At 40.3% G+C, this 27,286-nt stretch overlaps 1 protein-coding gene across 4 annotated transcripts in view; it reads right to left on the bottom strand.

The window, feature by feature from the left end:
• The window catches only part of UBE4B (ubiquitination factor E4B), a 66,369-nt gene that overhangs the window by 36,503 nt on the left and 2,580 nt on the right, over positions 1-27,286 (bottom strand). For all 4 annotated transcript variants that reach the window (XM_039509247.1, XM_039509248.1, XM_039509249.1 and 1 more), the window contains exons 2-6: positions 16,108-16,294; positions 7,261-7,396; positions 6,770-6,857; positions 1,670-1,814; positions 513-741 (exon numbers count right to left, since the gene is read on the bottom strand). In XM_039509247.1, coding sequence (XP_039365181.1) covers positions 513-741; positions 1,670-1,814; positions 6,770-6,857; positions 7,261-7,396; positions 16,108-16,294 — 785 coding nt within the window. The remainder of the gene's footprint in view (positions 1-512; positions 742-1,669; positions 1,815-6,769; positions 6,858-7,260; positions 7,397-16,107; positions 16,295-27,286) is intronic.

A 27,286-nucleotide genomic window follows, 5' to 3' on the forward strand; every position in this document is an offset into this window, starting at 1 on the left:
TTTACATCAGTTGAGGATCTGGCCTTCATTACCGAATGTGGATTTAACCACAGAAGTCCAGTCAAGAAGGCGGAAGAACATGCTGGTGCAGCAGGATGAAGCATATTTTTAATCCTCTATACTTGCTGCTTTTGTGGCATTTCTAAGCCCATATGAAGCAGAGGACATTAAATGCAAGAACTCTGGATTTGTTTACACTACAGAAGCATAACTATGGCACTGTAGCTATGCTGCTGTAACCCCATAGTTAGGCACTACAGCAATGGAAGGGGTTATTCTGTCACTGTAGTAACTCCATCGCTTTGCGGTAGCAAGGTTGACAGAAGCATTCTTCTGTTGAGCTATCAGGGTCTACACCAGAGGTTAAGCCGGAATGGCTACATAAGGGGAGTGTCATTTTTCACACTCCTTGAGCTACTGTTATGTCAATCTACCTTTCAAGTGTAAATCAAGCCTAAGGCTCACCCTTACCAACACTTACAAAATCAACATTCTAGTGTACCCAAAGTTACCTGGATAAAGAGCTGGAACCAAAGGAGCCCACATTACAGAATATAGGACTTGTTCCTGGGTTAGAGCCAGTGTTTAGAATCAGATTTCTGTCAGGTGACCGGGCAGCTGCTGCAATTGGCTGGGATGTGGCTGTCAGGCTGGCAAATGGGTTTTCGTCCCTCGACTGGGTGGACATCATCAGAACTTCCATTAAAATCTGGCCAATCAAGTCCTTAAAATCTGAGAACACTGAAGAGGACAGCAAGAAAATTAGGGACCGTTGTGGTGATGAGGATTCTCCTGAGGGACCTCGGTGGTTAACCCAACCAAAACATTTTCTTCTATTTCCATAAATTAAATGCTATTGTTGCCGATAGCAATAGACTAGGTTACTTTATTTTAACAAAAAAATTATCATTTGGTCTCTATCATCTCAGGTTTTGAGAAAACAGCAACATGCAAGCTCAAGGTTTGTGGAAAATGCAAAGAACTGTGCATGGTCTAATGTCATTATTGTGGACATTACAGATAATTTTCTTTTTAAACTCTCTTGTATTTTCCTTTCTTTTGTTGAATTAGGTCACAGAATGTCACAAGGAAAAGCAAACACAAGTTTAAATTAGCAATGAAGTGTTTTGGTATCTAGTAATCGGTCATTTATATCTGACAAAATGACAATCAACCTAATAAAGAGATAGCAGACTTCCTTAGTTTTATCAAATGAACAGCAGCCATATCTATTATAATGCAATACTGAATACTTCAATTTAAAAGGGTTCCTGAAAGATTCATAAGCATGGCAACGCTGGCACAATAGTTTCCCAATAACAGATTGATCAATTTTGTTAAGGCAGTTGACTTTAATGGGAGTTGCTGGTGCTCAGCACCTTGCAGGATCTTGCCTTTGTCCATGTATTGTGGCCCCATTGTAACGGCATCTGCTGATGACAAATGTATTTTGTGCTCAATAACTTCTGCATCAAGCAAAGAATGCAGCCAGAAAAGCTCAAGCATCACTGCAGCATCAGTTATATGACTGCAGCCGAACAAAAAGCTAGAGATGAAGCTGGACAACAAGTCAGCCACACCATCTTAATGTTTGAAAATGATGACATGACTCCTCCAATTTGTTCTTTCATACCCTAACTAGCACAATGGGAACAGCTGAAGTTCCTACCTTCTTTTGGGTTCTGCTTAAATTGCTCAGAGAACGAAGTGAGGAAGATGACGTCTCTGTCTCGGTCCTTCCAGGATACTCTGAAGATCTTACAGACCAGCTGTAAGGCCTGCTCCTCGGATACTTCAGATCCTGATGGAGGCTCCTTGTTGAGGGAAGAGGGAAACATTTTTTGCATTCATTTTGGTTTGGCTTATGCAAGTCAAAATTTCAACAGGCACAATACGACACCTTAAATCAGCTCTGGTGGCAAAAGGAAACAGGACAAACAAAATCCAACACTTATTATCCATTGATTCTGTAAAGAAAACGTTCTGCAAGGCTTCTTGCATGTCAGTTTGAAAGCCACAACTAGATTCTGATAGCAGATTATGTGTGCTTATGAAAGGACAGTCATACCAGGATCAGAAAATATTTCAAAAAGAAAAAATTATACAAAGAGTTATAGGAGAAATGAAATGATATCACACACCTATATGGTGCAAAGCAACTGGCATACATCATACTAGAAAATAGTGTGGGAGGAAGAAAAATTTTAGCCTGGATACTGGCGCAACTCTACTTTTACAAGGAGTTCTATGTTGATTTTAAATTTTATTTAACGTCTACCCAGAGCAGACAGGACCTCCATTTTTTAAGATTTCATCTCAAAAAGAAAACCTAAAGATTTTCCCCTCTTTTTAATCCCAATCTTTGTTTTACCAAAAAAAGACCAACAAAAATAATTGTGTCCATACCGCAGTTAAAAACCATTTCCAGTTAGCTGGCTTGCAGAAGGTTAAATACAGAGGAATGCTCTTTATTCATGGCCAGATCCCAACTCTTTGAAGTCAGTGGGAGTACTTCCATTGACTTCAATGGGAGTAGGAGCAGTCCCACGGCACAAGTCAGCATCTCTTAAAAAACTTAATTCTACACGGAAGTTCCACTGTAATTGACATTGCAGTTTGCACACTGTGATGCCTGGAAGCAACTGGGGATTTCCAGTTGCTAGATGAGACCTGAGTGAATGTAAATAGGTCCCAGCATAGTTAATAAGTACTTTGTCAAACAGAGAATACAAGAAAAAAAATAAACTGAGAAAATTAATCCTGGTACCAAGTGAAAACTTTTGGTCATAACACTTGGGGAGAGCTCTTACAAACTGCTGCTTGCTCGATTTAGCTTTTGTTTCACCCAGCCCCAAGGCTTTGCCTCTCTTTAGAAAGAGGAAAGAGCAGGACAAAGTACTCAAGGGTCTGCCTCATTCCTCTCCTCCCCTCACTTAGTAAAGTCATGTTAACTATATTCAATTCCAAGGCAAAACAAGCTTCTCTGCAGTTACTCCCCTCAAAAAGTTGTCACCATAAATAATTGCCAACACAAGGAATGAATTACAGTGGTTTTACAAAGGTAATGCCAGATTTTGGGAAGCATAGATGGAAAAGTAGCTCAAGAAATAAGGGAAGCAAGTTTCAAATAATCGTCATCTGCAAAAAGGGAGGGATTGAGGTGTTTAAAAACCTTTCCAGAACATATATACAACCAGCAATCTTTGTTCTCCATCATGGCTGGCATGGCTAACTGTAATTAGACATAAGCATCACTCAAGAACACTGAAAATACTTGTTGCATAAAGGTCAGTGGTTTCTGCCTAAAATTATCTTTTTTTCTCTAACACTTCCCAGCAAGAACCCTGCACTTGGAGCTCTATGATGTAGGGCACGTTCCACCAGTTCCCAAACACCTTTTGTTGGGACACACTGGTCACTGGATTGGTGACTGGACCATCCTCATCCCACTCTTCCTTATTCCATAGACTCATAGACTTTAAGGTCAGAAGGGACCATTATGATCATCTAGTCTGACCTCCTGCACAATGCAGGCCACAGAATCTCACCCACCCACTCCTGTAACAAATTCTTAATCTATGTCTGAGTTACTGAAGTCCTCAAATTGTGGTTCCATCACACCACAACCCAACACACTTGTTGCCATCTTTTCTATTCTCTTTCCTTCTTGTCGGCAAATGCTGACTTTTTAATGGCAACAACTGCAGCTACTGACTTAAGCAATACAATTCACCTGAGGTGGTCTGCATTGGAATAGCTTGAACACATATGCCTTTGTTCTCATTTTACCGTACATCAGTTTCCAATACATGCTAAATTTGTCAATTACACAAAGTAAAAGGGCCAGATCATATCACAATGACAAAACCCCAGCAAATGTGATTTTAAGCCATACCAGTTAAGAGATGGAAAATGCCTGTTGGATCAAAGCCCATTCTCCTGGAAGAGTATGGGATAGTTATCAGAGAGAGAACACATCAGGTATTCAGCTGATATTGAGCTTTTTAAAAAGGATCAGGATAAGTCAGTATCTTCTGAAGAAGTTGTTCTCTTTAAAAAAGAAAGGTTGGCAGAGGAGGGAGAAAATTCAAACGGGAAAAAAACTGAAAAATAATAAAAAAAATCTGACAGGTTAGCACTCAAGATCCAGCAGGGATTGCCTCACTTTCCTTACCACTCCCACAGAAGTTATCTACCACTATTGTTTCCCATTTTTCCATCCCTCCTCTGCAGCCAAGAAACAATACACAGGACTACGGACCTCAAATAATCTAGAAGCCTGGGCAGGATACAATAACTTAGTGTGAATTCAATTAACAACCGTAAGGCATGTAAAATTAAACTGGTACTATTTCTATTTCACACAACACAAGACCCTAAAGGGAACTAAACCCCAAACTCTTCTGCTTCCTTTTCATACAAACAAAAAGGCTTCAATACTGATATCAAAATATTGAAGTTATTCTAAAATAATGCCCACATTTTGCATGCAGAAGGAAGGCAAGGAAATTTCCTACTTATAAATTGGGTTTGGGGTGCCTCCTTTCCAATTCATTCACTCAGAGTAGTCAGAAGGCTAAAGAGGAATCAAGCCAAGTTTGCAAAGCTTCTTCGTACTCTCCACTGAGCTCCCCCATTCAAGCCGCCCTTGATTTGAAACTACTTATTTCACAGCAGCACAATGGAAGCTGTTTGACCGCCTGGCTTGCAACCAGCGACTGCTCAGAAAAATAAGTTCTGCATCAGGGTTATTGCAACATGGCTCGAAGCCAGACTTTCACCAACTGAGCTTATTACTGAAAGTGCAGAGGTAAACAAAGGCTTAGGGCTTGGCTACACTTGAGAGTTACAGCGCTGGTGGTGGCTTTACTGTGCTGTAACTACTCCCCGTCCACACTGGCAAGGCACATACAGCGCTGTATCTCCCTGGCTACAGCGCTGGCTGTACTCCACCTCGGCCTGGGGAATAACGACTATAGCGCTGCTCTTGCAGCGCTGGGGGTGCCACTGTAAACAGTGATTAATCTTACTATGCTGTAACTGACCTCCGGAACCTTCCCATAATGCTTTTTAAGTAAAGCTAACACTCTTTGTTTTGTTGTGATGCCTCTCTTTGTTTTGTTGTGAACTCGGGGCTCCCGGAGCTGCTTATCTAAAAAACAAACACAGCTACTGTTCGCTCGAGCAGAGGCAGGGAGGGGGGATCCCCTAGTGTTTGCTTGAGGAGAGAAGCAGCCCGGAGTGGGGGTCTGTTTTGGAGCAGCTGCTTATCTGGTCTGAAGGCTATTTGCATTTAGTGAATGAGAGAGGGGTGGGGGGAGGGGTCAAAACTTTTAAAATTATTGAAGGTTAGTGCTGTGTATCTTCAAGTCCTTAGAACTTGCAAGGCAGGGAGCTGACAGTGTCAGCTCCAAAAATCCACTCTCTCTCTCTCTCTCCTCCACGCTCCCTGTCACACTCCACCCCACCCCCCTCTTTTGAAAAGCACGTTGCAGCCACTTTAACCCTGGGATAGCTGCCCATAATGCACCACTCCCAACACCACTGCAAATGCTGCAAATGTGGCCACACTGCAGCGCTGGTAGCTGTCAGTGTGGCCACACTGCAGCGCTTTCCCTACACAGCTGTACGAAGACAGCTTTAACTCCCAGCGCTGTACAGCTGCAAGTGTAACCAAACCCTTAGAAGGAGCACTGCAAAAATGGTGGCGGAAGCCTCTCCACACCCACATTAAGGCCGCATTTCTATCATCGGACCCAGAGTCAAGTGATAACTTTGGAGTGAATCTGATCTTTGGATCTGGTTCCCCCGTTCTGCTCTTCCGGGTCCCATCCCTTGTCTAGATGGGTGGGAGAGCTAGCTGCTCTTCTTTCTCTCTTTTGTAATAAATAATAATTGATAATAATACCTAACTCATATAATGCTTTTCATTAGGAGATCTGAAAGTGCTTTACAAAGGAGAACATGGTCTTCAAAATTATATCAGTTATTTCCTGTAACAAATGTTTGCTTTGATCTAATCTCATCACAGAAAAATCAGATTTAAACTATTTTTATTGCAAGGTATAATCTCCCTCCGAGGTCTCTTGAGAGCATTTTTCCAGAGTCCATCAACTGGATTGCTGAAGCTATTGTGCAGAAAACACTCTAAGACCATCCAGTTGCTTACTACAAAAGTTCATTATCTCATGAGTTCTGTCTTTTTTAGGTTTGACCAGGGAATCTGAGGAAGGGAGAGTAGTCAGATGAAGCCTAAAGGCTGAGTACTTCCCCTCAAAAATATCTATGTGGCACAAAGGTGAATGATCCAATGGAAGACAGATTAAGAGAAATACTGTATATTGTTCTTCCACCAATCTGACTATTGTTCCACATCCTTTGGGGGGCCTACCAAAGATTGATTCTGATTAGGGACCTTTCTCTAAGTCTGATTTAAAACTTCTAGAGGTAAAAGGGAAAGCAAGACATCTGCACGGAAAAATTAAGGAGAGCAAAGCAAGTACCATAATGCTCATCTATTAGTCCATCTGCCTCACTAATACAAGTAAAAGGCAGTAGACTGAGTCTAAGCCAAACTCTTTGTAAAACAAATCTAATACTTTATGAAACAGTAGCATGCATTACATTAAACAACAAAACAGTCGTGCTTTAAATTTCAACATTAAGTTGCATAATCCAAGTAAGCTCGCTAATAAAATGCAAGAGCTAAAAGTCACAGTACAGAGTTTCTACATCTGGCCTGATGAAAGAGACTCTGGGACTAGCCAACCTTATCAGTCAGGCTCCTTTTCTCTCTGCGATCGCTCTCATCGACCTCCATGTTCTCTATTCCTGAATCTACATCCACCTGGGACATACTGTAAGAGGAAAGAACAGAAGAGCCCATTAACTGCTGGAAACCCAAAGACAGTTCTTTATGAAGATGCTGACTGAAGTAGTGTTCTCTTAAATGGAAACTGCTCAGGAAATAGGACAGATGCACGGGAATAGCCAGATCCATAAATGTGGCAATTAAAAGTTACTAGCCAGTAAATGGGTCTTTGGGGTCTGCCTCTCATATTATGTTCGCTTTAAACACAAGAAATATGACACTGAATTTCTTAAGCAGGCAAAGAAAAATATATACTGTAGGAAATAATACATTTTAAACTTGACCTTTAACACGGCTGAGAGTGGAAGATAAAGAGTGTATTTTCTTTGTACATATTTAGATGGCCTGTAGTGCAGTACCTGCCTGGTAGTATAAGCAGCGTTCTTTACCTTTTCTCACAGGAGACACTATCAATATCCATGCTCTGGGATCGGGAGAGAGACTGAGATTGTGTTTCAAGGCTGTTAGATGGGGAACTGCTGAGCGAACTCACTCCTTCGCTGCTCTGGCTTCGGTGGGCTACTCCTAAAGAAAAGCAATAACCAGATTAGTGCTGCAGAGATGGGAAGCCACCACATAATTATCCAGTGAGGTCCATGTAGTTTTTTGCAATCATTTCTTAATCCAGCTATTAAGGATTCCAGGTAATGCATTACAAATATTGTTGCCACTGAATTACTCTATGGCCTCAGGAAGTTTGTCTGTCTGTACTTCCTCTTCCCTGTCTGTAGAAGTAGAGGTAAGAATGCTTACCTGCAGCATGAACAAGAGAATGGAAGCTTAATTCATGTCTGTGAGATGCTCAGGGTTCCCTCTAAGAAAAGCACTGTTTGATTTTAAATAAACTCTTTGTTCTCTGTGCATCTGAGTGACATATGGAGCTGTAGTAATTCTATGTTTTAACTGTACCAAGGTTTACATAGTAGAAAGATTTACATGTTGGCAGTGATTTACACCAGAGCTCAAAAAGAGGGCTACAGGAATTTTTCCTTCTTTTCCAACATGCTCAGGTAAGAAATGTGGATATGTCAAATACACTCATCCAGCTCAATAACACCCTTCTCCCATCTCTCTCCCTCCAAAAAATTGCACTGAATGCAAATGCCTGAAGTGATCAATGTGAGAGCAAGGTCATCCATACTGGGGCTTTGATGCAATTTCCCAGCTTTGTGAGGTCAGTCAGTTTTTAAAAATTAATCCTAAAGCAAATAAATAATGTATATGCTGTTAACAGACAAAACAAAAACAAGCCTCGGGCTGTAGAAAGTGACTGACTAAATCAGAAGAAGTGCCTCACAGCAAATTGTTGCCAAGTTTTAAAGTTCATGGAGTCGTTTATAGATATATTATTAGATATGTATAGGTATCACTGTGTGTCCATCCATCTGACCCACATCCCTCATGTGGACAGATCACCCTCACAGACACACACACACAAGCTAATAGTTTGCACCAAAAGCAATTTATATGCAAATCCATTTTTGCTTTTGTGGGTTGGGTCGGAAGAAAAAAGGAATTTCCCTCGCCAGGGCTCCCGTCTGCAGTGACCAAACTCTCCTGTCTGAGGCAAGCTGGTACGGCTACCTCTGGGTCCCACCAGTGCAACCCCAGTCCACCTTCCCAAGCAAGGAACTAAGCTCACTATCAAACTCTGATCACGTGTAAGACAGTGCTATATGCTGTAGAAAAACTGCCATGTCATCCCAACAGTTCCCAACCCCATCTGTTTATCTATCTTCAGATGAACACAAAAGTTATAGTCTTCATTGCAGAGTTTAACCTCGGCTGTGACCTGAGTGTTGCTCATAAGCTGGTTCTCCTCCACACACTAAAACCTCCAACCCGAGTTCAGTGGGGCTTTCAACCCACGCTAGCTGGCCAGTCATGGAGTATAGTCTAAACCCCAAGTAAGGCTTTCGCTTGGGTAGTATCCTGCCCACTTTGCAGTGAGGATGCAGGCTAAGACCATTCAAATACTGATAGTTGTCCCATGATTCCCTCTGTGCGCCAAGAAGGGCAAACAAGTTCTCCCACAATTCAGTGAGAAAGAACCAGTGTGGCTCAACTTACTAAAGCACAAAGAACCATGGGATATGCCCCAGATATCCTAGATATTCAGACAGATGAGCGCAGCACCAGTGAGGATAAAATAATTGAAGTGCAGCTATGCAACATGGCTAGGCAAACCTGGGTGCCAATCAGCCAGGTTCTCTCTGATGTGAAGGCATGCACACCAGCATTCTAGAGTGTAGGGAGAAATACACATACAAAATTCATATTAATGCAGAATAAACCTTGGATTCAAACTACTGAAAGCAGACTGAGCGCTACTGACATCCATATAGAGGTGCAGCACACTCCTAAAATTTCTGCCTGGTGATACTGGGTCAGGGACAGGGATGTTAGATTAAGTCTTGCCTAGTAATAAATTATTAAATTACAAATGGTTACTGTAGCAGTTCTGTGGTATTATACTTGTGTGCTGATAACTGGGCTCTTTGAAGACCAAGCAAAGAAAAAGGTATTATTAGCCTGCTCGTTTAATATAAAAGCAGCAGTGAATTCCACTCCTGTAGGGTTTTCCATCTGTTATTTACAAGATATTCCCCAAATAGTATTATGTTTCAGGTAAAAAGTGTAAAACCAGATTGATAATCTATTTTTAAATTCTAGCACTGGATCTGTTCCAGCATTACAACTAAAATCTGTAGTACCTTCTCCCATGCTTATGGCAGTATCACATTTTCAAGTTAATGTGGATAGTGAAGTAGAACAGATCCAGGATTATGTCATTTTTTTCTGCAAGTGGTTTGTTTTAGTAGTGTCTTCACAAACTATTTCGAAGCCTTGACACAAGTTTCAACTTCATGAGGAAATCTAAACAGAAAAAGTAAGGCCAGTCTGCAGAAGAATACAATTTGAAAAAAACATTTTGCTTCATTTGGTCAAAATGAAGACTAAAGTAAGTAAAACACCTTCTCGACGCTTTAAAAAACCAACTTCTGGTTGAATCCACACTTTATAACAAATCATGTTAGCAATAGCTATTTAAATGGGGCTGGGCCAGATTCTCTTTCTACAGATGAGTGTACATCTGGAGTAATTCCACTGACTTCAATGGAGTTACACTGGTGTAAAACTAGTTTAAGTGAGAAGTTGTCAGACGTCCTTGTTTCTTGCAGTTTCTTTGTCCAATATGGAAAAGGATTTTTGTATTTTTAAATCCATGGTATGGGAGACAATATGCACTGTGGCATAATTTGGCTAAATTGTCAGAAAAAAATTCCCTATTCAACTTGGTCAGGGACCTACACTAGAAACAACCATATGGTTATTGTTAGAAAAGTTTCAGCTGCAATGCAGAGAGGGTGTCAATAAATTAGCTCCACACCTACACACAAGAAGTACTGTGTTGGGGGAATCATGTTATAATACAACATGGTCCCATCTATCAGAATTTGAGGGAGTACTATTGTATCTTAACATGATTCCGATATTCAATGTATAGATTTAATGTGTAACAGGTAGCCAAAAATAGGGCATATTCTGAAAAGGGTCACAGAGTTACAGTTATGCCTCCATAACACCACTTCAAAACGTGTGTTAGCTTTTTCTATGGGTTTTCTGGGGTCTTCTTTCTCAGAACACTTCTGATAACAAGTACAGATTTAGAGTCCAAAAAGAACTGAACTATTGACAAAGTGCAATGATGGCCCAATAACTTGATGGGGATGGAGCAATACTAAATTAGTATGCACTCCTTAAAGCTTTGCCATGCTAGGGGCAGATGAAGAGACACCAGCTGACAGTTAAGTTCACCAACTGGTTACTCTCAAAGCCATCTTCTACATCAAAAATAGAGTTACTAATGTAAATGTATAGCTGGAATTTTGACACACTTTCTTCAGATGATTAAGTTCCATATTTGAAATGCATATTGCAGAGCTGAGTTTTTTAAATCTTCTAATTTATTTATGGAAGCTAGTGGAGATGTTTATTTGCTCTTACTGCTAAACTATGTCAGTCTCTCAATTCCCCAAGTTAGGTGGCTTGAAAAGCATCTAGTTATCAGTGGTAATCAACTCTTCTGTTAAAAAAAAAAAAAGTAGAGAAATAATTTGAGTGAACCCAGCCAATCCTCCCCATTTCAGGAGGAAAGGAGAAGCTTTCGGGCAAAATCTGTGTGTGGGCAAAATCTGTGTGTGGGCAGAATTTTATAGACACTATATTTTTGTGCATTTCTTTTTATTCCACCGTATATGCTAAAAGCCACATGTAATGTAATTCATACCTTCTCAATGTTAATTAGTTAACGTCTGTGCAGCTTTTTGAAGATTCAAAGTGCCATGTAAATGCTAGGTATTAACAGAAGTACCAGTAGGTTCAGATTTGCAGGAGGCAAATAGAGCTCTAACTGCTCTCTTCTGAAAAGTATGGCAGATCCATGCAGCAAGGTGCAGCTGGAATATCCACTGTTCTGTAGGATCAACCACCATTTTGGATTCCATCCACTTATAGGGTAATCCCAACGCAAACTACCGGTAATATTTTCAAAAATTACAAACTGAAGTAAGACAAGCTAAGAAGGAACAGAACAAGGACTTTGTTTTAATGAGTATGATTTTCAAACTATCACCTGCCAAGCCTGATCAGGCAGTGTCTCCAAACCCTGCTTAGTTGGACGATTGTGATCTCGAAATGGAGCCTTAAAGAAAAGAAGAGTTCATAGAAGAGGGGGTGATAACGCTCTCTTCAGAAGGGGAAAAAACAAACCTCCATCTCAAGGAATAGAGTCTGAGTCTTTAACCTCTGATTTAAGTGGGGTAGGAATGCAGCCCAATTGCCAGGGCATAGCACCAGAAGCCAAGACTATTCCTGATTCCATTTCCCTGTGTGCAAAACGCAAACAAATATAATACTTCCTCAGACAGGTTTTGTGTCTGAAGTGTATTCTGAGCTCATTAGATGACTGGCATAATAGACATGCAAAGTATTATTAATTAGCGTGTATACCAGAAATACAGTTAAACTAAGATTAAACTAAGATTAACAAAACATCCCAGTTCTGTGGCTGAAGAGACAAGTGTGCTCTGTAGAGTGGTATGAAAACACAGAAGGAATATGTAACTCACACCTGCCACAATTTACATGGTAACTTTAACAGTTGTGAACAAAAACAAAGGAAAGTGGTAAATGTGGGTTAACAATCTATGTAGGGCTGAAGCTGACAATTAGCATGTCATTTCTAACAGCATTCTCAGCCAATTAAGCATTCTCTAGAATTGAGGAGGAAAAATGGGATCTGGGATCCTGTAAAACAAGCTAGATGTTGCTGAAATGCCTACTGGTCAATATTAGATATTCACAAATTATTCAATTTTATTGATGAGAAAAAATAAATCCCACCGAAAGCAGAGCGATTATGGAATGCATGCTACAGCCTTGATCCTGCAAGTCCTTGCAAAATGCACAAATCTGTTGCAATCCAGCACAGATGATGGCTAAATGCAAGCTCAAGGAAGCATAAACATCAGGTATACCCCATGAGGCCTCATTTTACATTAAGGAGATTGGCAACAGTGTAACTACATGTAGTTACCCCAGTGCTAATGCTTTATGTAAATCTGCTGCACGAATTTAAAGCAAGCCTTACATTAGTGCAGTTTACGTTACTACGTGACTGGTTTAAGGTGTCCTGGTGTAACCCCTGCTTTGTTTCAGTCCAGTGCCTGTGCAAACAACATCCATTTAGTGACTTCAGTGCAAATGTCCTTACCGTAGACAAGACCAAATGGCACCAGTGCACCTACTCCATTACCTACAGACAATGCAGGGGGAGAGAGAGAGTAGACGTGTGAGCAGAAAATGGAGGTGATAAGCACGATCCTCCATCATGCTCATGGGATGCAAAGCTCTACATGCCTCCCAGGGCCTTGCTCCTGCTATTAGACAAAAGCAACTTGGTGGCCACACTGCAATACTCCATATGGGTCAGGGGCCCCTAGACTCAGTCTTGCCTATCACTTTCTATCTTGAGATAATTTGCACAACACCCCACACCTGCATTGTGCTGGAACAAGTACTCCATGAAACATTTGACCTTCAAAACTCAGCCTCTCTTGAAAATAAAAGTGCAAATGGAAACACTGTAAACACATATTGACTGCACTGAACACATACGTTGTATACGTCTCACTCCCTTATTTTATTTATTATTTCCAGGATCTCTAAATATGCTTCCCAAATAGAGACAAAGTAATAAGAGTCTTTTCCACCAAATGGATCCTGTGCTCTGACCTCACCATTGTATGCAATTCCTCGCACAAAGGGATGCTTACACATTATTTTGCTGGAGCTGCTCTCTTCATATCTAAATGAATTAAAATCCTCTGCAGTCATTTTAGTGTAGCACTGCTATGGGATTCCTGCAAACTGTAGAGCTTTAAATGAATCTTTGCTGATGTGAAGCGCGTATAGTGGATGCTCAGCATTGAGCAACACCACTCTCACTAACCACCATCAATTTTCTGGTCTATCTAACCCCCTCATTCTGGTCTGGAAAAAAAAATTGAACATTGTTTCAGTAATCAGTACTATGGAAAGTGGACACTGTACTTTTAACTAGTGATTTTATGCTTCTGGCCATGACAAACCAACAGCTCATGCATCGCTAGGGTATGGGTGTCTAGAACAGACTAATAAATTTGCCAGACTGACCTCTCCAGGTAAACTGTGACCCATGAATCTCTCAATGCCAAGTGGTAAGAGGGTTACAAGAATATCCTGATTCTGGTATGTATATTCTGGTTCACCAAAGAATGTCATGTGAGTTCTTAAATGAAAGCCAGGGTCACACTGGTCATTAATATAATTGAGAAATCTAGGTACAGATACTCTGTAAGGAGTTATATATGTATACTGAAAATATGTTTTAAAGTCTGTAACTCTGCCTTGATACAAAGGCAGACGAGATATTTATTCACCTGTGTCTCTGACATACAAATTAAACATTGTAAGCTAACACAGTGGGGAATCATTTACACAGAAAGTTAAGGGGAGGGAGGGAGAGCGTGTGTGAAATCAACAAGGAAGCAGCACACTGAGATCACATGGCTGGTGATCCTGACTCTGGGTATAGACAATGAACTTTGTGAGATACAAAGAGGAAGCAAGACAGATATCTAGAAAGTAGGTGTACCTTTATTCTTCACCTAGGAAATAAAAGAACAGCGCATGAAAATGGGATCTCTGCCTACCTTGGTGGAAGACACTGCAAAAGACTTTGGATGACACAACTTTTTAGACAGGAGGTTATCTTGGTAAATTAAGATTAGTCTCTAGGACGATTATGGTGATTTGATATGTAACCCCTTTGTTTCCATTATCCTTACTCACTGTCTCTTGAATCTTTGATAATAAACATTGTTTTCACTATAAATTTATCTCAGCACTGTGGTGTGAACCTAGGTGCTGATCCTGAGTTGAATCAGGCAAGCTGTTGTATACACTTCTCCCTTGGGGACCGCAGACCTCGTATTTCTGTGAGTGTTCAGTGAATAAAGTACTGGACACTACAGGGAAACACTTAAAAAGAACTCAGGGACTGGGTCATATCTATTGTTAACCTGCAAGGCAAGGCAAGGCAAGGCAAGGGCTGGAATAGCCCAGAGTAGATTGTTTGGCTGGCTAACAGAAGCTGGTCATGTCAAGGAGCCAGTACCCAGTTAAACACAAGCAAGTCTCTCTTGTGCTAGAGGCAAAGGGTAATAAGGTGACTCTCAGTCCTCCTGGGTATCCCAAGAACCATCACACAAACTACATGTACTCTGCACCATACCTACTGAGTTACATACTGGGTTATCAGGTGGGGTTTTTGTTTTTTAAAATCACCTTTGCTTCTGTGTCATTTTTTTTAATCATAAGGCCAGTGTACTGTTTTAAATTGTAACTGCAATTAGCTTTTCTCTGGAAATGCTTTTAATAATGACTCTGTCATGACTGAAATGCAGAGAAATGGGAGGTAGAAAGAACAGGTAAGAAACAATTCATTATGACAAGTCAGCACTATAACAAGGAGTCAGAGTTCTAACCAGTCCTGAGACAGGATTGTATGTAATAAAAGGAGGAGGTTTCTAGCCTTCTAGGTTGACTTTACTAAATGCATGTTCCAAAGGACATAACCATAAACCCAACACATTAGACAAAGGCTCACAATGCAAATAAGTTATGTGCTAGTTTGATCTGCACAGGCATAGAAAAATATTTTTCATTACCCCCAACTATTTAACATCTCCCTGATCTTGTAGTAGTAGTTTGCTAAAAACAGCAAATCACCACCTTTGAAATACTGAAAATTAAAAAACACCTCAGTTCAGCGCCTCTAATTTCATAAAACTATAAACATGAAATATAATTTGTGATTACAAGTTTAGATCAAAATCCAGATTATACGTAAATATTGCATAATTAACTCTGTCTCAACAAGAGAGCATGCTCCCTCTTCCCATTCTCACCTGCTCATTTAAAATAAATAAATTAGTCTGGCCTGGACATTTTCCAAGCCTTCCGACTCCTAGATTCCCAAGAGTAGTAACTGAAGGGGATTCTACCTTTACCCTCCAGAAGTGTTAGAAAACTGTTTTTCCCTTTGTTTATTGACTTCACACACTTTGCTCCTATAAACAATACATAGAGACACCACAGGCATCATTCAAATGCACCAAACACTAGTAATGCAAGATCTGAAACTAAACTGGACTTTGGGACTGAGTGTTGAAGTCCAGCTAGAAACCAAATCAATAAAAAAAAAGTTATTTAAAATCTTAGATAATCTAAAAGGCAGATGGGAAAAAAACCCTGTTTCTTGTTCAGAATACTCAGAAGACATAATTATATACTTCACTCTACTTAACTCTGAGTAAACTTTGTTTTAGAGGCATTTGCAATTCTCCCTCCATAAAAACTCCCTCCAAAAAAAAATTATACAGAAGAGCTCTCTCCTTTACTGGTTGCCAACAGAAAATTAAATATTTTAATGCATTCACCTAAACAACTGTATATAGTTTACCAAAAAATAATTAAATATATGCAACATCAAAAAGTGTCCATTTCCTCAACTCCTTTCAAATTATACCAGAAATAACCTGTAGCACTCATATCCTAGGTTTAAAATCTTCAATAGAATAACCACAACCACCACCACAAAATAATTCTTCAATGATTAAGTTGAAGCCTACCTGATGCGCCAATTGGAGAGGTAGCTGGGGTCATACTATGGACATTCAGGCCAAAATTGTGGGATGGACCTGGGGCTGGCACTACTACAGGTGGTCCAGGTGGGTTCTCTCTTTGTGGAGAGGTAAGCGGAGTAGTGGGCTGGGAAGATGGTCCACCTGCAAGCCGAGCAAGGCGCCTTCGACGGATCTGTACAAAGGAAATAAAAAGTAGAGAAAGCACACACACAGAATTTCACAAACATTGCACCAATGGTCCTTCCAAGCAGTATGCATATCAACCTCTGCCAAAAGGCATCACCAAAAACAATAATATAATGTATGACCCTTGATATAAAGGGAAACCTGCATTAAAGATCACCCCCAATAAGCAACCCCCCTGTGACCATTCTAAAATACTCCTAGAGTTTCCAGTACATTTTTACTATCTCTGAAGACCATCTCTATTGGCCAACCCAATTTGTGTTCCCTTGAGTAGTCATTTAAGACAGGTTTCACTTTCTATTGCATAGCAATGTGAGCACACACAACAATTCCTTTCCTCTATTTTAGCATTTGATGGAATAAACTATGTTCTTCTGCTAAACGGACCTTAACATAAATGTCGCCCAAATTTCATAACATCTAAGATCAACAGAAATATTTGTATTTAAAACATTTTTCTAGTGAAAATAGTTATCTTTAATCAAAAGATCATTACCCCACAGTGTTTGAAACCCAAACATGAAGACTCTATAAGTAACATTTTTCAGCCAAACAGAAATACAGAAAGTAAATGAAGAGACTAGCATCCTGAGTCTAGGAGGAGTAAATGAGCATAAACTGACAGGTTAATTGAATTTTTAAAATTCTATCCCTTAATGTGTTATTAATAACACAAGTAAAGAAGTGTGTTTGCTTGCAACATGTGACAGGTTGCTAGTGTTCTTTATAAATTTCTAACATTTAGTACCACCACAAGCTGATTGGCTTGATACATAGGGAATAGACAGACAAAGGGAAAATAATATCTACAGAATTTTTAGAATCAGAAAACTAAAAAAAAGTAATGAAAAACTCAAAGTTAATTACCAAGAACCACTTCTCTAGCACTAAATCGGTGTTCAATCAACTACACCATTTCTCACTTTTGCCCATAATGCCCAAGAGTTGCCAAGCATATGAAAGAGTGCAAGAAAAGATTTGTGTCAAGTGACTTATATCATGTTACTACAGTCATTTAATGGCCTGCCAAACCTTCCTCAATAGAGAAAGAAGATGAACAGATCAAATTCATAGAATCATAGGTCATTAGGATTGGAAGGGACCTCAAGAGATCATCTAGTCCAACCCCCTGCTCAAAGCAGGACCAATCCCCAAATGGCCCACTCAAGGATTGAACTCACAACCCTTGGTTTAGCAGGTCAATGCTCAAACCACTGAGCTATCCCTCCCACCTATGATGGTCTCATAGCTCCCTACACAATGTTGATACACACAGTGATGGTGCCCCCCCCCCCATAAGGCTTTATGGAATATGCTTATGAATGTATATATGACAACTAGAATGTTTTATGCTACATATGCCTTTTAACATATCTCTGTAAAGGTTATGATCTACTGAATCTGTTAATCCTATTTGTATACATGTATCATTTTTGTACTTGAAGTTAGGAATATTGGCTGTATACTTACTTGATTTTAACTAGTCTAGTAGAGCATTTGGTATTAAATCAGACTTGAAAAACTCTGGGAAAACATAGCTTCAGAAGCAGGCATCTCTTCCTTGACTCTGATGTCACCACACGAATACAGAAGGTGGAAAGAAACTAAACCCTTGGAGTTTTTTGTATTTATTTTTTTTTAAATAAACAAAAAGGGCTTTGAATAGAATATCTTAATCCTACTCTTTACAAAGTAAAGTTGGGGTGTTTCTATTACAGCAAGACAAAGCAGGATCCACTCATACAGCTAAAAACTGTTCTTACTGGGCTCTCTACAGAAAAATATTTAAGAAATAAAACTCACATTTTTCTCCAAATCTGTTTTGCAGAGTGATGAAAGCTGAAGATTTTATATCCTATATACCCACTTACATGCAAATTTTCTGTAGTGTAACATTGCTCCAACCATTAGGAAGTTACTACATTCAAGAGGTAGCCATATTTTGGTAGTGGTTCAAGTGACCCCTAAACATACACCTTGTAAATCAGCTGTAACTCAGAGTATCCTCTACTCTTAACCTATATCAGAGGTCGGCAACCTTTGGCACACGGCCCATCAGGGTAATCCGCTGGCGGCCCGCGAGACATTTTGTTTAGGTTGACCATCCGCAGGCACTGCCCCCACAGCCCCAACGGCAAACTGCAGCCACTGGGAGCTGCGGGGGGCGGTCAATGTAAACAAATTTCTCGCGGCCTGCCAGCAGATTACCCTGATAGGCCGCATGCCGAAGGTTGTCAACCCCGACCTATATCATGCTATTTATACTATATAAAATAGAGAACAATTAATGTTAGAGAAAAGCGCCCCTAGGGTTTTCTTTCACGCTGTGTCAATGACTGGATATTGTTATTGTAAACTAATTCCTCTACAAGAAAAAAAAAATCACTAAGATTCCAGTCCCAAAAAAAACTTAGGCAAGTGCTGAACTTGACACACAAGCAGCCCTGTAAACTACAATGGGGATATTCATGTGTAATGTTCCATTTGAGTGTCTGCAGACTCCATATCTGCATTAATATATATTTATTTTTGCGCATCTCTGTGTCTGCAAATGGGCTGCGGGTGGTTTAGAGCTAGAGTCATCACCACAGATGTCACAAGGAGATAGATAATAAGACAGAAAATATTCCTATTCCTTTCCTCATGGTTCCTAACCTTCTGTTAGCTTATGATTGCTAATGCACATTGAGCAGATGTTACATGGAATTAGCCGCGATAATGCCACAATCTCTTTCTTGAGTGTTAACAGTTAATTTAGACCCCATCATTTTGTATGTATTGTTGGGATTATGTTTTCCAATGTGTATTACGCAACACTGAATTTCATCTGCCATTTTATTGCCCAGTCATCCAGTTTTGTGAAATCCTTTTGTAACTCTTCACAGGGTACATATAATGAAAGAAAAACCTGGGCTCTAGGACCCTGTGAGGTGGGAAGGTCCCAGAACCTGGGCTCCAGCCTGAGCCCAGAAATCTACACAACAGTGAAACTTCCCCGCAGCAGGAGCCCTGTGAGCCCAAGTCAGCTGGCACAGGCCAACTGTAGGTTCTTCCTCGTTGTGTAGACATACCCCCAGTCAGCTCTGGACCTAACTGTCTTTAGCAATTTTGTATCATCTGCAAACTTTGCCACTTCACAGTTTACCCCCTTTTCCAGATCATTTATGAATATGTTGAACAACACTGGTCCCTGTACAGATCCTTGGGGGACCCTGCTATTTACCTGTCTCCACTGTGGAAACTGATCATTTATTCCTACCCTTTGTTTCCTACCTTTTAACCAGTTACTGATCCATGAGAGGATCTTCCCCCTCTTATCCCATGGCTGCTTACTTTGCTTAAGTGCCTTTGGTGTGCGATCTTGTCAAAGGCTTCTATACAAGAGATCACCCTTGTCCACATGCCTGTTGACTCATGATTCCCCTTTTCAAATGTAGTTAGACTCTTCCCCAACATACTGTGTTCATCTATGTATCTGATAATTCTGTTCTTTACTACAGTTTCAAGTGCCAGAATCACCTCTATAGCATATTATAAAAATTGGCTTAGCCATTCAGAAGAAAAGATTATTGGACACAAGAAGCCAATTCTCAGTCATACTATGGAACAGTATGAAAAGAGAATTACTGTATCAACACATTTATCCAAAAGGTCTTCAAGACACCACAGATAAATATGGGAGCAATGCATGGCAGGATTGTTTAACTGGAACGTATGTGTATCATGATTTTTGTATTTGCACTACTGAAAGGTTATTTTCCATCTCCCTACTATATGAAAACACGGATTTCCATCCTTTTTTTTTTTTTCCTTCTCTTACCTGAAAATCCACTCTGAAGCAGCAGAACTAACAGTCTTATTCATACTACTGTTGACGCTATACTAGTAACAATTCTGTTTCAACATAATTATTTCTAGTTCAGTTTGCTTGACCAGTGGTTGGTAGAACGGCTTAGCTACAGCCAAGTTTAAGGCACAATCTATTCCATAAAATCTACTATGTTTAAATGTCCTTCTTAAACACTCTAGTAATCCAGTCACATTTTAATGTGACTGGATTATTAGAGAGTGTTTAAGAAGGACATTTAAACATAGTAGATTTTAATGTGACTTGGTCTTGCCTATGCCGATTGGCCCAGACAATGTCATAACCATCTTCAGACATCCTGATATAGCTCTGGTCTTGTGCCCCGATACGTAAACATGATACATTTTGGAGATGAGATGGGCATAAACAGCATTAAAATGGGTTTTAAACAGTGTTGTAAGGCCAACACAGAGAAGTTCTATCTCAAGATATTTACAGTTTGTCTAGCATGTCTCCCTGGGGGAAAAAAATCCGATCCCAACAGGTCAGGAAAGCCATGCTAGCAAATGACCGTGTTTAAACACAGTTGTCACTCACACAACAGTCAAAATCTACTATTGACATCCACGAGGCCCCACTCTACAGTACAATAAAAAACACAATCTGAGATGCCCATGTTATAGTGTGTATTTGTAACACTTAGAATGTACATCTCCCTTTTTGCCTGTTTCTCATGTTTTGCAGCAGCCATCAACATTAGCCCAGCAAAGACAATAGTATTCAGAGACACAAGGTGGGTAGTATCTTTTATTGGCCCAACTTGTTGAACAAGACAAGCTTTCAAGTTCCACAGAGCTCTTCTTCAGAGCTCTGGAAAGTTTAGGGTTGTCTGTATTGTAACATTATCCCCTTGCTTTTGTGGACACACAAATCTACATCAGTGTTCAGGAGCACTGCTTTAATATAGATCAAGACCTTCAAATGTCAGTTTTGACCTAGATTAAAACATTGTTCCTCAACACAGAATTTTTTTAAGTAAACAGGCAAAAAGTGTTGCAAGGTGGACAACTCTAGGCCTGTCATACCACCATGCACTAACACAGTTCTTTATGCAGTGTAAACCAACTAGATCAGCTCTGTATCAGAGGGGTAGCCGTGTTAGTCTGGTTCTGTAGAAGCAGCAAAGAATCCTGTGGCACCTTATAGACTAACAGATGTTTTGTAGCATGAGCTTTCGTGGGTGAACACCCACTTCTTCGGATGCAAGCAGTGGAAATTTCCAGGGGCAGGTGTGTATATATAAGCAAGCAAGAAGCAAGCTAGAGATAACGAGGTTAGATCAATCAGGGAGGATGGGGCTCTGTTCCAGCAGCTGAGGTGTGAAAACCAAGGGAGGAGAAACTGGTTCTGTAATTGGCAAGCCATTCACAGTCTTTGTTTAGTCCTAAACTGATGGTGTTAAATTTGCAGATGAACTGGAGCTCAGCAGTTTCTCTCTGGAGTCTGGTCCTAAAGTTTTTTTGCTGGAGGATGGCCACCTTAAAATCTGCTATTGTGTGGCCAGGGAGGTTGAAGTGTTCTCCTACAGGTTTTTGTATATTGCCATTCCTAATGTCTGATTTGTGTCCATTTATCCTTTTCCTTAGAGACTGTCCAGTTTGGCCAATGTACATAGCAGAGGGGCATTGCTGGCATATGATGGCATATATTACATTGGTGGACGTGCAGGTGAATGAACCGGTGATGGTGTGGCTCATCTGGTTAGGTCCTGTGATGGTGTTGCTGGTGTAGATATCCCACACACTGATGGAATACAAGCTGTCAGGACCAGTATCCCTGATGATGCCACAGCACAACTGGTTGCTGAGCTCTGTGCCTTTATCCTCACACACAACTATTTCAAATTTAATGACAATATATATCTCCAGATCAGTGGCACCGCTATGGGCACCCGCATGGCCCCACAATATGCCAATATTTTTATGGCTGACCTGGAACAACGCTTCCTCAGCTCCCGTCCACTCACGCCCCTTCTCTACCTACGCTACATTGATGACATCTTCATCATCTGGACCCATGGGAAGGAGACTCTGGAAAAATTCCACCACGATTTCAACAGCTTCCACCCCTCCATCAACCTCAGCCTGGACCTATCTACACGGGAGGTCCACTTCCTAGACACCACGGTGCAAATAAGTGGTGGTCACATTAACACCACCCTATACCGAAAACCTACCGACCGCTATGCCTACCTTCATGCCTCCAGCTTCCATCCCGGGCACACCACAAGATCCATTGTCTACAGCCAAGCACTGAGGTACAACCGTATCTGCTCTAACCCCGCAGACAGAGACCAACACTTAGAAAATCTCCACCAAGCATTCTCAAGACTACAGTACCCACATGAGGAAATAAGGAAACAGATCAACAGAGCCAGATGTGTACCCAGAAGCCTCCTACTGCAAGACAAGCCCAAGAAAGAAACCAACAGGACTCCACTGGCCATCACATACAGTCCCCAGCTCAAACCCTCCAACGCATCATCAGGGATCTACAACCCATCCTGGACAATGATCCCACACTTTCACAGGCCTTGGGTGGCAGGCCAGTCCTCGCCCACAGACAACCTGCCAACCTGAAGCATATTCTCACCAGCAACTGCACACCGCACCATAGTAACTCTAGCTCAGGAACCAACCCATGCAACAAACCTCGATGCCAACTCTGCCCACATATCTACACCAGCAACACCATCACAGGACCTAACCAGATCAGCCACACCATCACCGGTTCATTCACCTGCACGTCCACCAATGTAATATATGCCATCATATGCCAGCAATGCCCCTCTGCTATGTACATCGGCCAAACTGGACAGTCTCTAAGGAAAAGGATAAATGGACACAAATCAGACATTAGGAATGGCAATATACAAAAACCTGTAGGAGAACACTTCAACCTCCCTGGCCACACAATAGCAGATTTTAAGGTGGCCATCCTCCAGCAAAAAAACTTTAGGACCAGACTCCAGAGAGAAACTGCTGAGCTCCAGTTCATCTGCAAATTTAACACCATCAGTTTAGGACTAAACAAAGACTGTGAATGGCTTGCCAATTACAGAACCAGTTTCTCCTCCCTTGGTTTTCACACCTCAGCTGCTGGAACAGGGCCCCATCCTCCCTGATTGATCTAACCTCGTTATCTCTAGCTTGCTTCTTGCTTGCTTATATATACACACCTGCCCCTGGAAATTTCCACTGCTTGCATCCGAAGAAGTGGGTGTTCACCCACGAAAGCTCATGCTACAAAACATCTGTTAGTCTATAAGGTGCCACAGGATTCTTTGCTGCTAGATCAGCTCTAATACTATAAATCCTACAGAGTGGTGTTGTTGTTGCCCTGCTAATATCAAGAGTTATAGCAAGACAAGGGAAATAAGCAAAAGGGAATACATAAAGTCTACCTGTCATTACAAACTCTCATTCAAATTAATGGAAGTGGAAGAAACAAAAACACAATCTTTATTAGCCAGGTATGATTGGTTTGAAGGCTAACTAATCCATTCAAAATAATTTCCAGCAGAAAACATGAAAAAATGATTGAAAAGTCACAGATAAGTAGAGTGTTGATGAAATGTCACACAATTCCGCTAATGTTATCTGAAAAATGAAAAGTCATCCCCTGACACTCTGATGCACAGCTGAGGAAATGTCAACCACATGGCCTCACTTTTGTTTTTCCAATTGCCAAGTCCACCTGTACCAACACTGCTAGAGCCAGACAAAAATATGACCAAATTAAGTGTGCCTTGCTCACAAACAGAAGTTGTGCCAAGGAGGATAATTAGTAAAACAAAATTGCTGGATTTATAATCTAATTGGAAGTTGCATTAGGTCTTAAAAATAATCTGTTTCCCCATCATTCAATTCATATATTTACAGAATGCTTTTCAAATAAAGAAGTGGTATGCTGGATGAAAAAAACAGAGGTGGGTGGGAAATGGGAAGGAGAAACACAGTGATTCAGTCAGTGGTGTGACTGGGAGGAAAGGAATTAAGAGGAGGAAAACAAGGAGAAAGGGAAGGCAGCAAACATATAAAAGAAAAATCATTCAAGTGTCATTGGAAAGTAAGACAAGTTTGATGTCGCGCTTTTCCATATTATTCAAGCACATTTTCTGCCTTGCTAGCTTTTATCTTCACAGCAGGCCAACAAATTTGGGATCAAGTGGGAGAGAATAACAGGAGAGAGGAGAGGAAAAGGCACAGATGCTGAAACAGTAACACTGGATCAGCACATTTACCAATTTGTTCTCAAATGCAGTTAAACCTTGATTATCCAAAACAAGGTCATGTCTTACACAACATGTATTAATTGCACAGGAAATCCCACTCTGTTATCCATTATTTATTTCCCCATATCCCCCAGTTTCAAGAGGATAATCAAGATCTGATTGCACCCTGGTGTCACTTCATATCCCCCCCACCTACACAAAGTGACAGACCAAACCAACAGTTAACTCAGAAGTTCTACTGAGAAGTGTCACAATTATTACTTGCAACAAAGAGGGCACTATTACTGCATGTAACATGAACAATTTCTTTCCAGAAAGCTTCCCCTCACCATTTAGCTGAGGTCTATTGGGAGGAAGGCATTTAGGCACTTCTGAAAATCCCAGCAGGCACCCATCTGAATCTTTAGGCCCTAAATACCTTTCAAGATCTAGCCCTAGGCTCTTTAGGGCAGGCACTGACACTTTTTTTTGCAGTGCCTAGCACAAGGCCCCAGACTCCAGAGTCACAAATGTATTAAGACAGTGCTTAAATCCCCACAGTTCTTCTCAAAACGGTCACTTTAAGAATGAAGTAGTACTTACCAAAGAATGAAGAAAGAAGGTAGTATTTGGAAACATTTCACTAAGAAAGGATGACTGTTTACCATACAGTAACCCTACACTATACAGGTCTCGGTTTCAACAGCATCTTGTATGTAAAGGGCAAGTTATTTTGTGCCATTCTTTATATGGGGCCTTGAACCATCAAGAGCTACCTTCCCTATATAACATAATTTGTTAATATTGTATAAAAAGGTTAACGCAAAAATCTAAGCAGCTCAATGGAACAGGTGCACTAGTTCTTATTAGTTCACGTAGCACTATGTATCTAGGCTCTTTCTGGAAATTAGCTTTCAGAAACATTTTTCATCTTAATGGACTTCTACAAAGCTGTCAGCTGGATACTCAACAACACAAAAGATAAAAATAGCTTGATCACTAAAAATAGCAAATTCACGACATTATTCATACAACAGACCAATAAAAATACAACCACAGCAACTAGTCTTTCATCCTCATATACCTTTGACCACAAAAATTGAAGTGATTTTTATTCATAACTATTTTGGAGCAATGGTACGAGAATAGCTGAGATTCTAAGCAAATAACTTTTATTTTTCCATGAAAGAGCGGTTTCAAAACTGCACAATGCCAAGAGAAGAATTGACATTAACTCCAGACCCTAATACATCATAGGGAAATAACAATACATCAGCTACAGCATGCCAAGCAAGTTTAAGAAATATTTAATCTTCTGAATGCACTGTTCATTTAAGAACTTGATGGAGGTTATTTAGCCCATTTAAAAATAAGGACATTTTAAGAAATGACAGGTCACCAAATTGTCTCAACTTTAAGCCACATTTTTCCGTCTCACGTGAAAACAAGAACAGAAATTGGCAATTGTTAGCTTTGCCTCATTTGCAACTCAAAATATTCATTCAATTCTGGTCTTTTTCTTCTGACCTACCTCTCATACTCTCCTAACGCTTCTGCCCCATCTTCCTCTTTCATGTCTCCATGCTCTTGTAGACCCTCTTCCCACATAATCTTCTTTAGGTGCTACAAGCCTTGTTTTTTGCAACAGTGCTTTATTATAGCACCATGAAAAGTTGCATCAGCATGCAGCTTTACTGCCATAAGTGAACACTTTGCTATGCAATTAGTGAACTGTGCCAAACAGATGCTAGCCCTTGCCCTGAAAAAACGAGCAATATAAAGGCTCAAGCACTGATAATAGTCATTTTAAATTATTATGGACCATTGGGCCTTATGGTTTCCAAATAAACACTCTCTGAAGTGAATGGAAGGCCATTGACTCCAATGGAAGTTTAATCTGTCACAAAGGGTGAAAACCTGAAGCCGTCATTGAACAAAGTGTTAGAGTTCTTAAGAGAGAATCTAAATCAGAGTTTATTAGCATCCTTCTTTAAAGACTAGCCACATTTTCACATCATACAGACACAAATCAAGACAAAACAAATATATTCAGAATAAAACTGCAAGAGATTTTACAGAGGAGGAGGAGAAGGAAAGGGATGCATAAGATGAAAAGATATCCCAAAATATTTTCCATACTAATAACAGACACTAATAATTCACCAAGACCATTATTCTGCCATATTTCTTTCAGTTTTAGTTTGTTAGGCTGACTCATATTTATGACAGACAAATCCATCCATTTCTCTTACTAAATATCGTGAGTATATTTCTGTGTGGCAATATCCCATTCTATTTCCATGACTATGGAAGACCTTACAATATTAAGCAGAACCTTGCTAGCTTTCCCTTAGCTATGCGACACACCTCAGATTTAATACTAATGTAGTGAGCTCTCACTTTACGAAGACAATGCTTTTATAAAACATACCACAGAACATTTACCACTATATAGAAACACTTGTCAATGTCTTGATCTTTCTTCTTTTGAAATAAAGTTAAAGGGATATGTAGAATTTAAGGGAATTCAGACCTTAACATATATATTGTAATGTTTCAGTCTTGCACTTTTAAAAGTTGTGTTTCTTTAGTCATCCACTAATCTGCAAAATTCAGTAATGTGCAGTGGATCTCCCAGACATTAGTAGAAATCAGCAAGGTTCTACTGTACTTAAATTATATTTTGAAATTAGAAGAACATCCAACCCATGTCACTACCTTCAACCACTGGCAATGCTCAGCATATAAAGTTTTCCCTGAAAAGAGTTTTCTTTTCAGCTCCATCCAATTTAGAGACAAAGGAAATCTAGTCATCTTTAAACAGCTATATTTTCCAATAATGGCCATCTAAGATACAGGACCTGCTGCAAACAGTAGCAGTAAAAAGGAGAACTTGG

This window comes from Mauremys reevesii, linkage group 21 (assembly GCF_016161935.1).
Source record: "Mauremys reevesii isolate NIE-2019 linkage group 21, ASM1616193v1, whole genome shotgun sequence".
In the NCBI taxonomy this organism is placed as follows: Eukaryota; Metazoa; Chordata; order Testudines; family Geoemydidae; genus Mauremys; species Mauremys reevesii.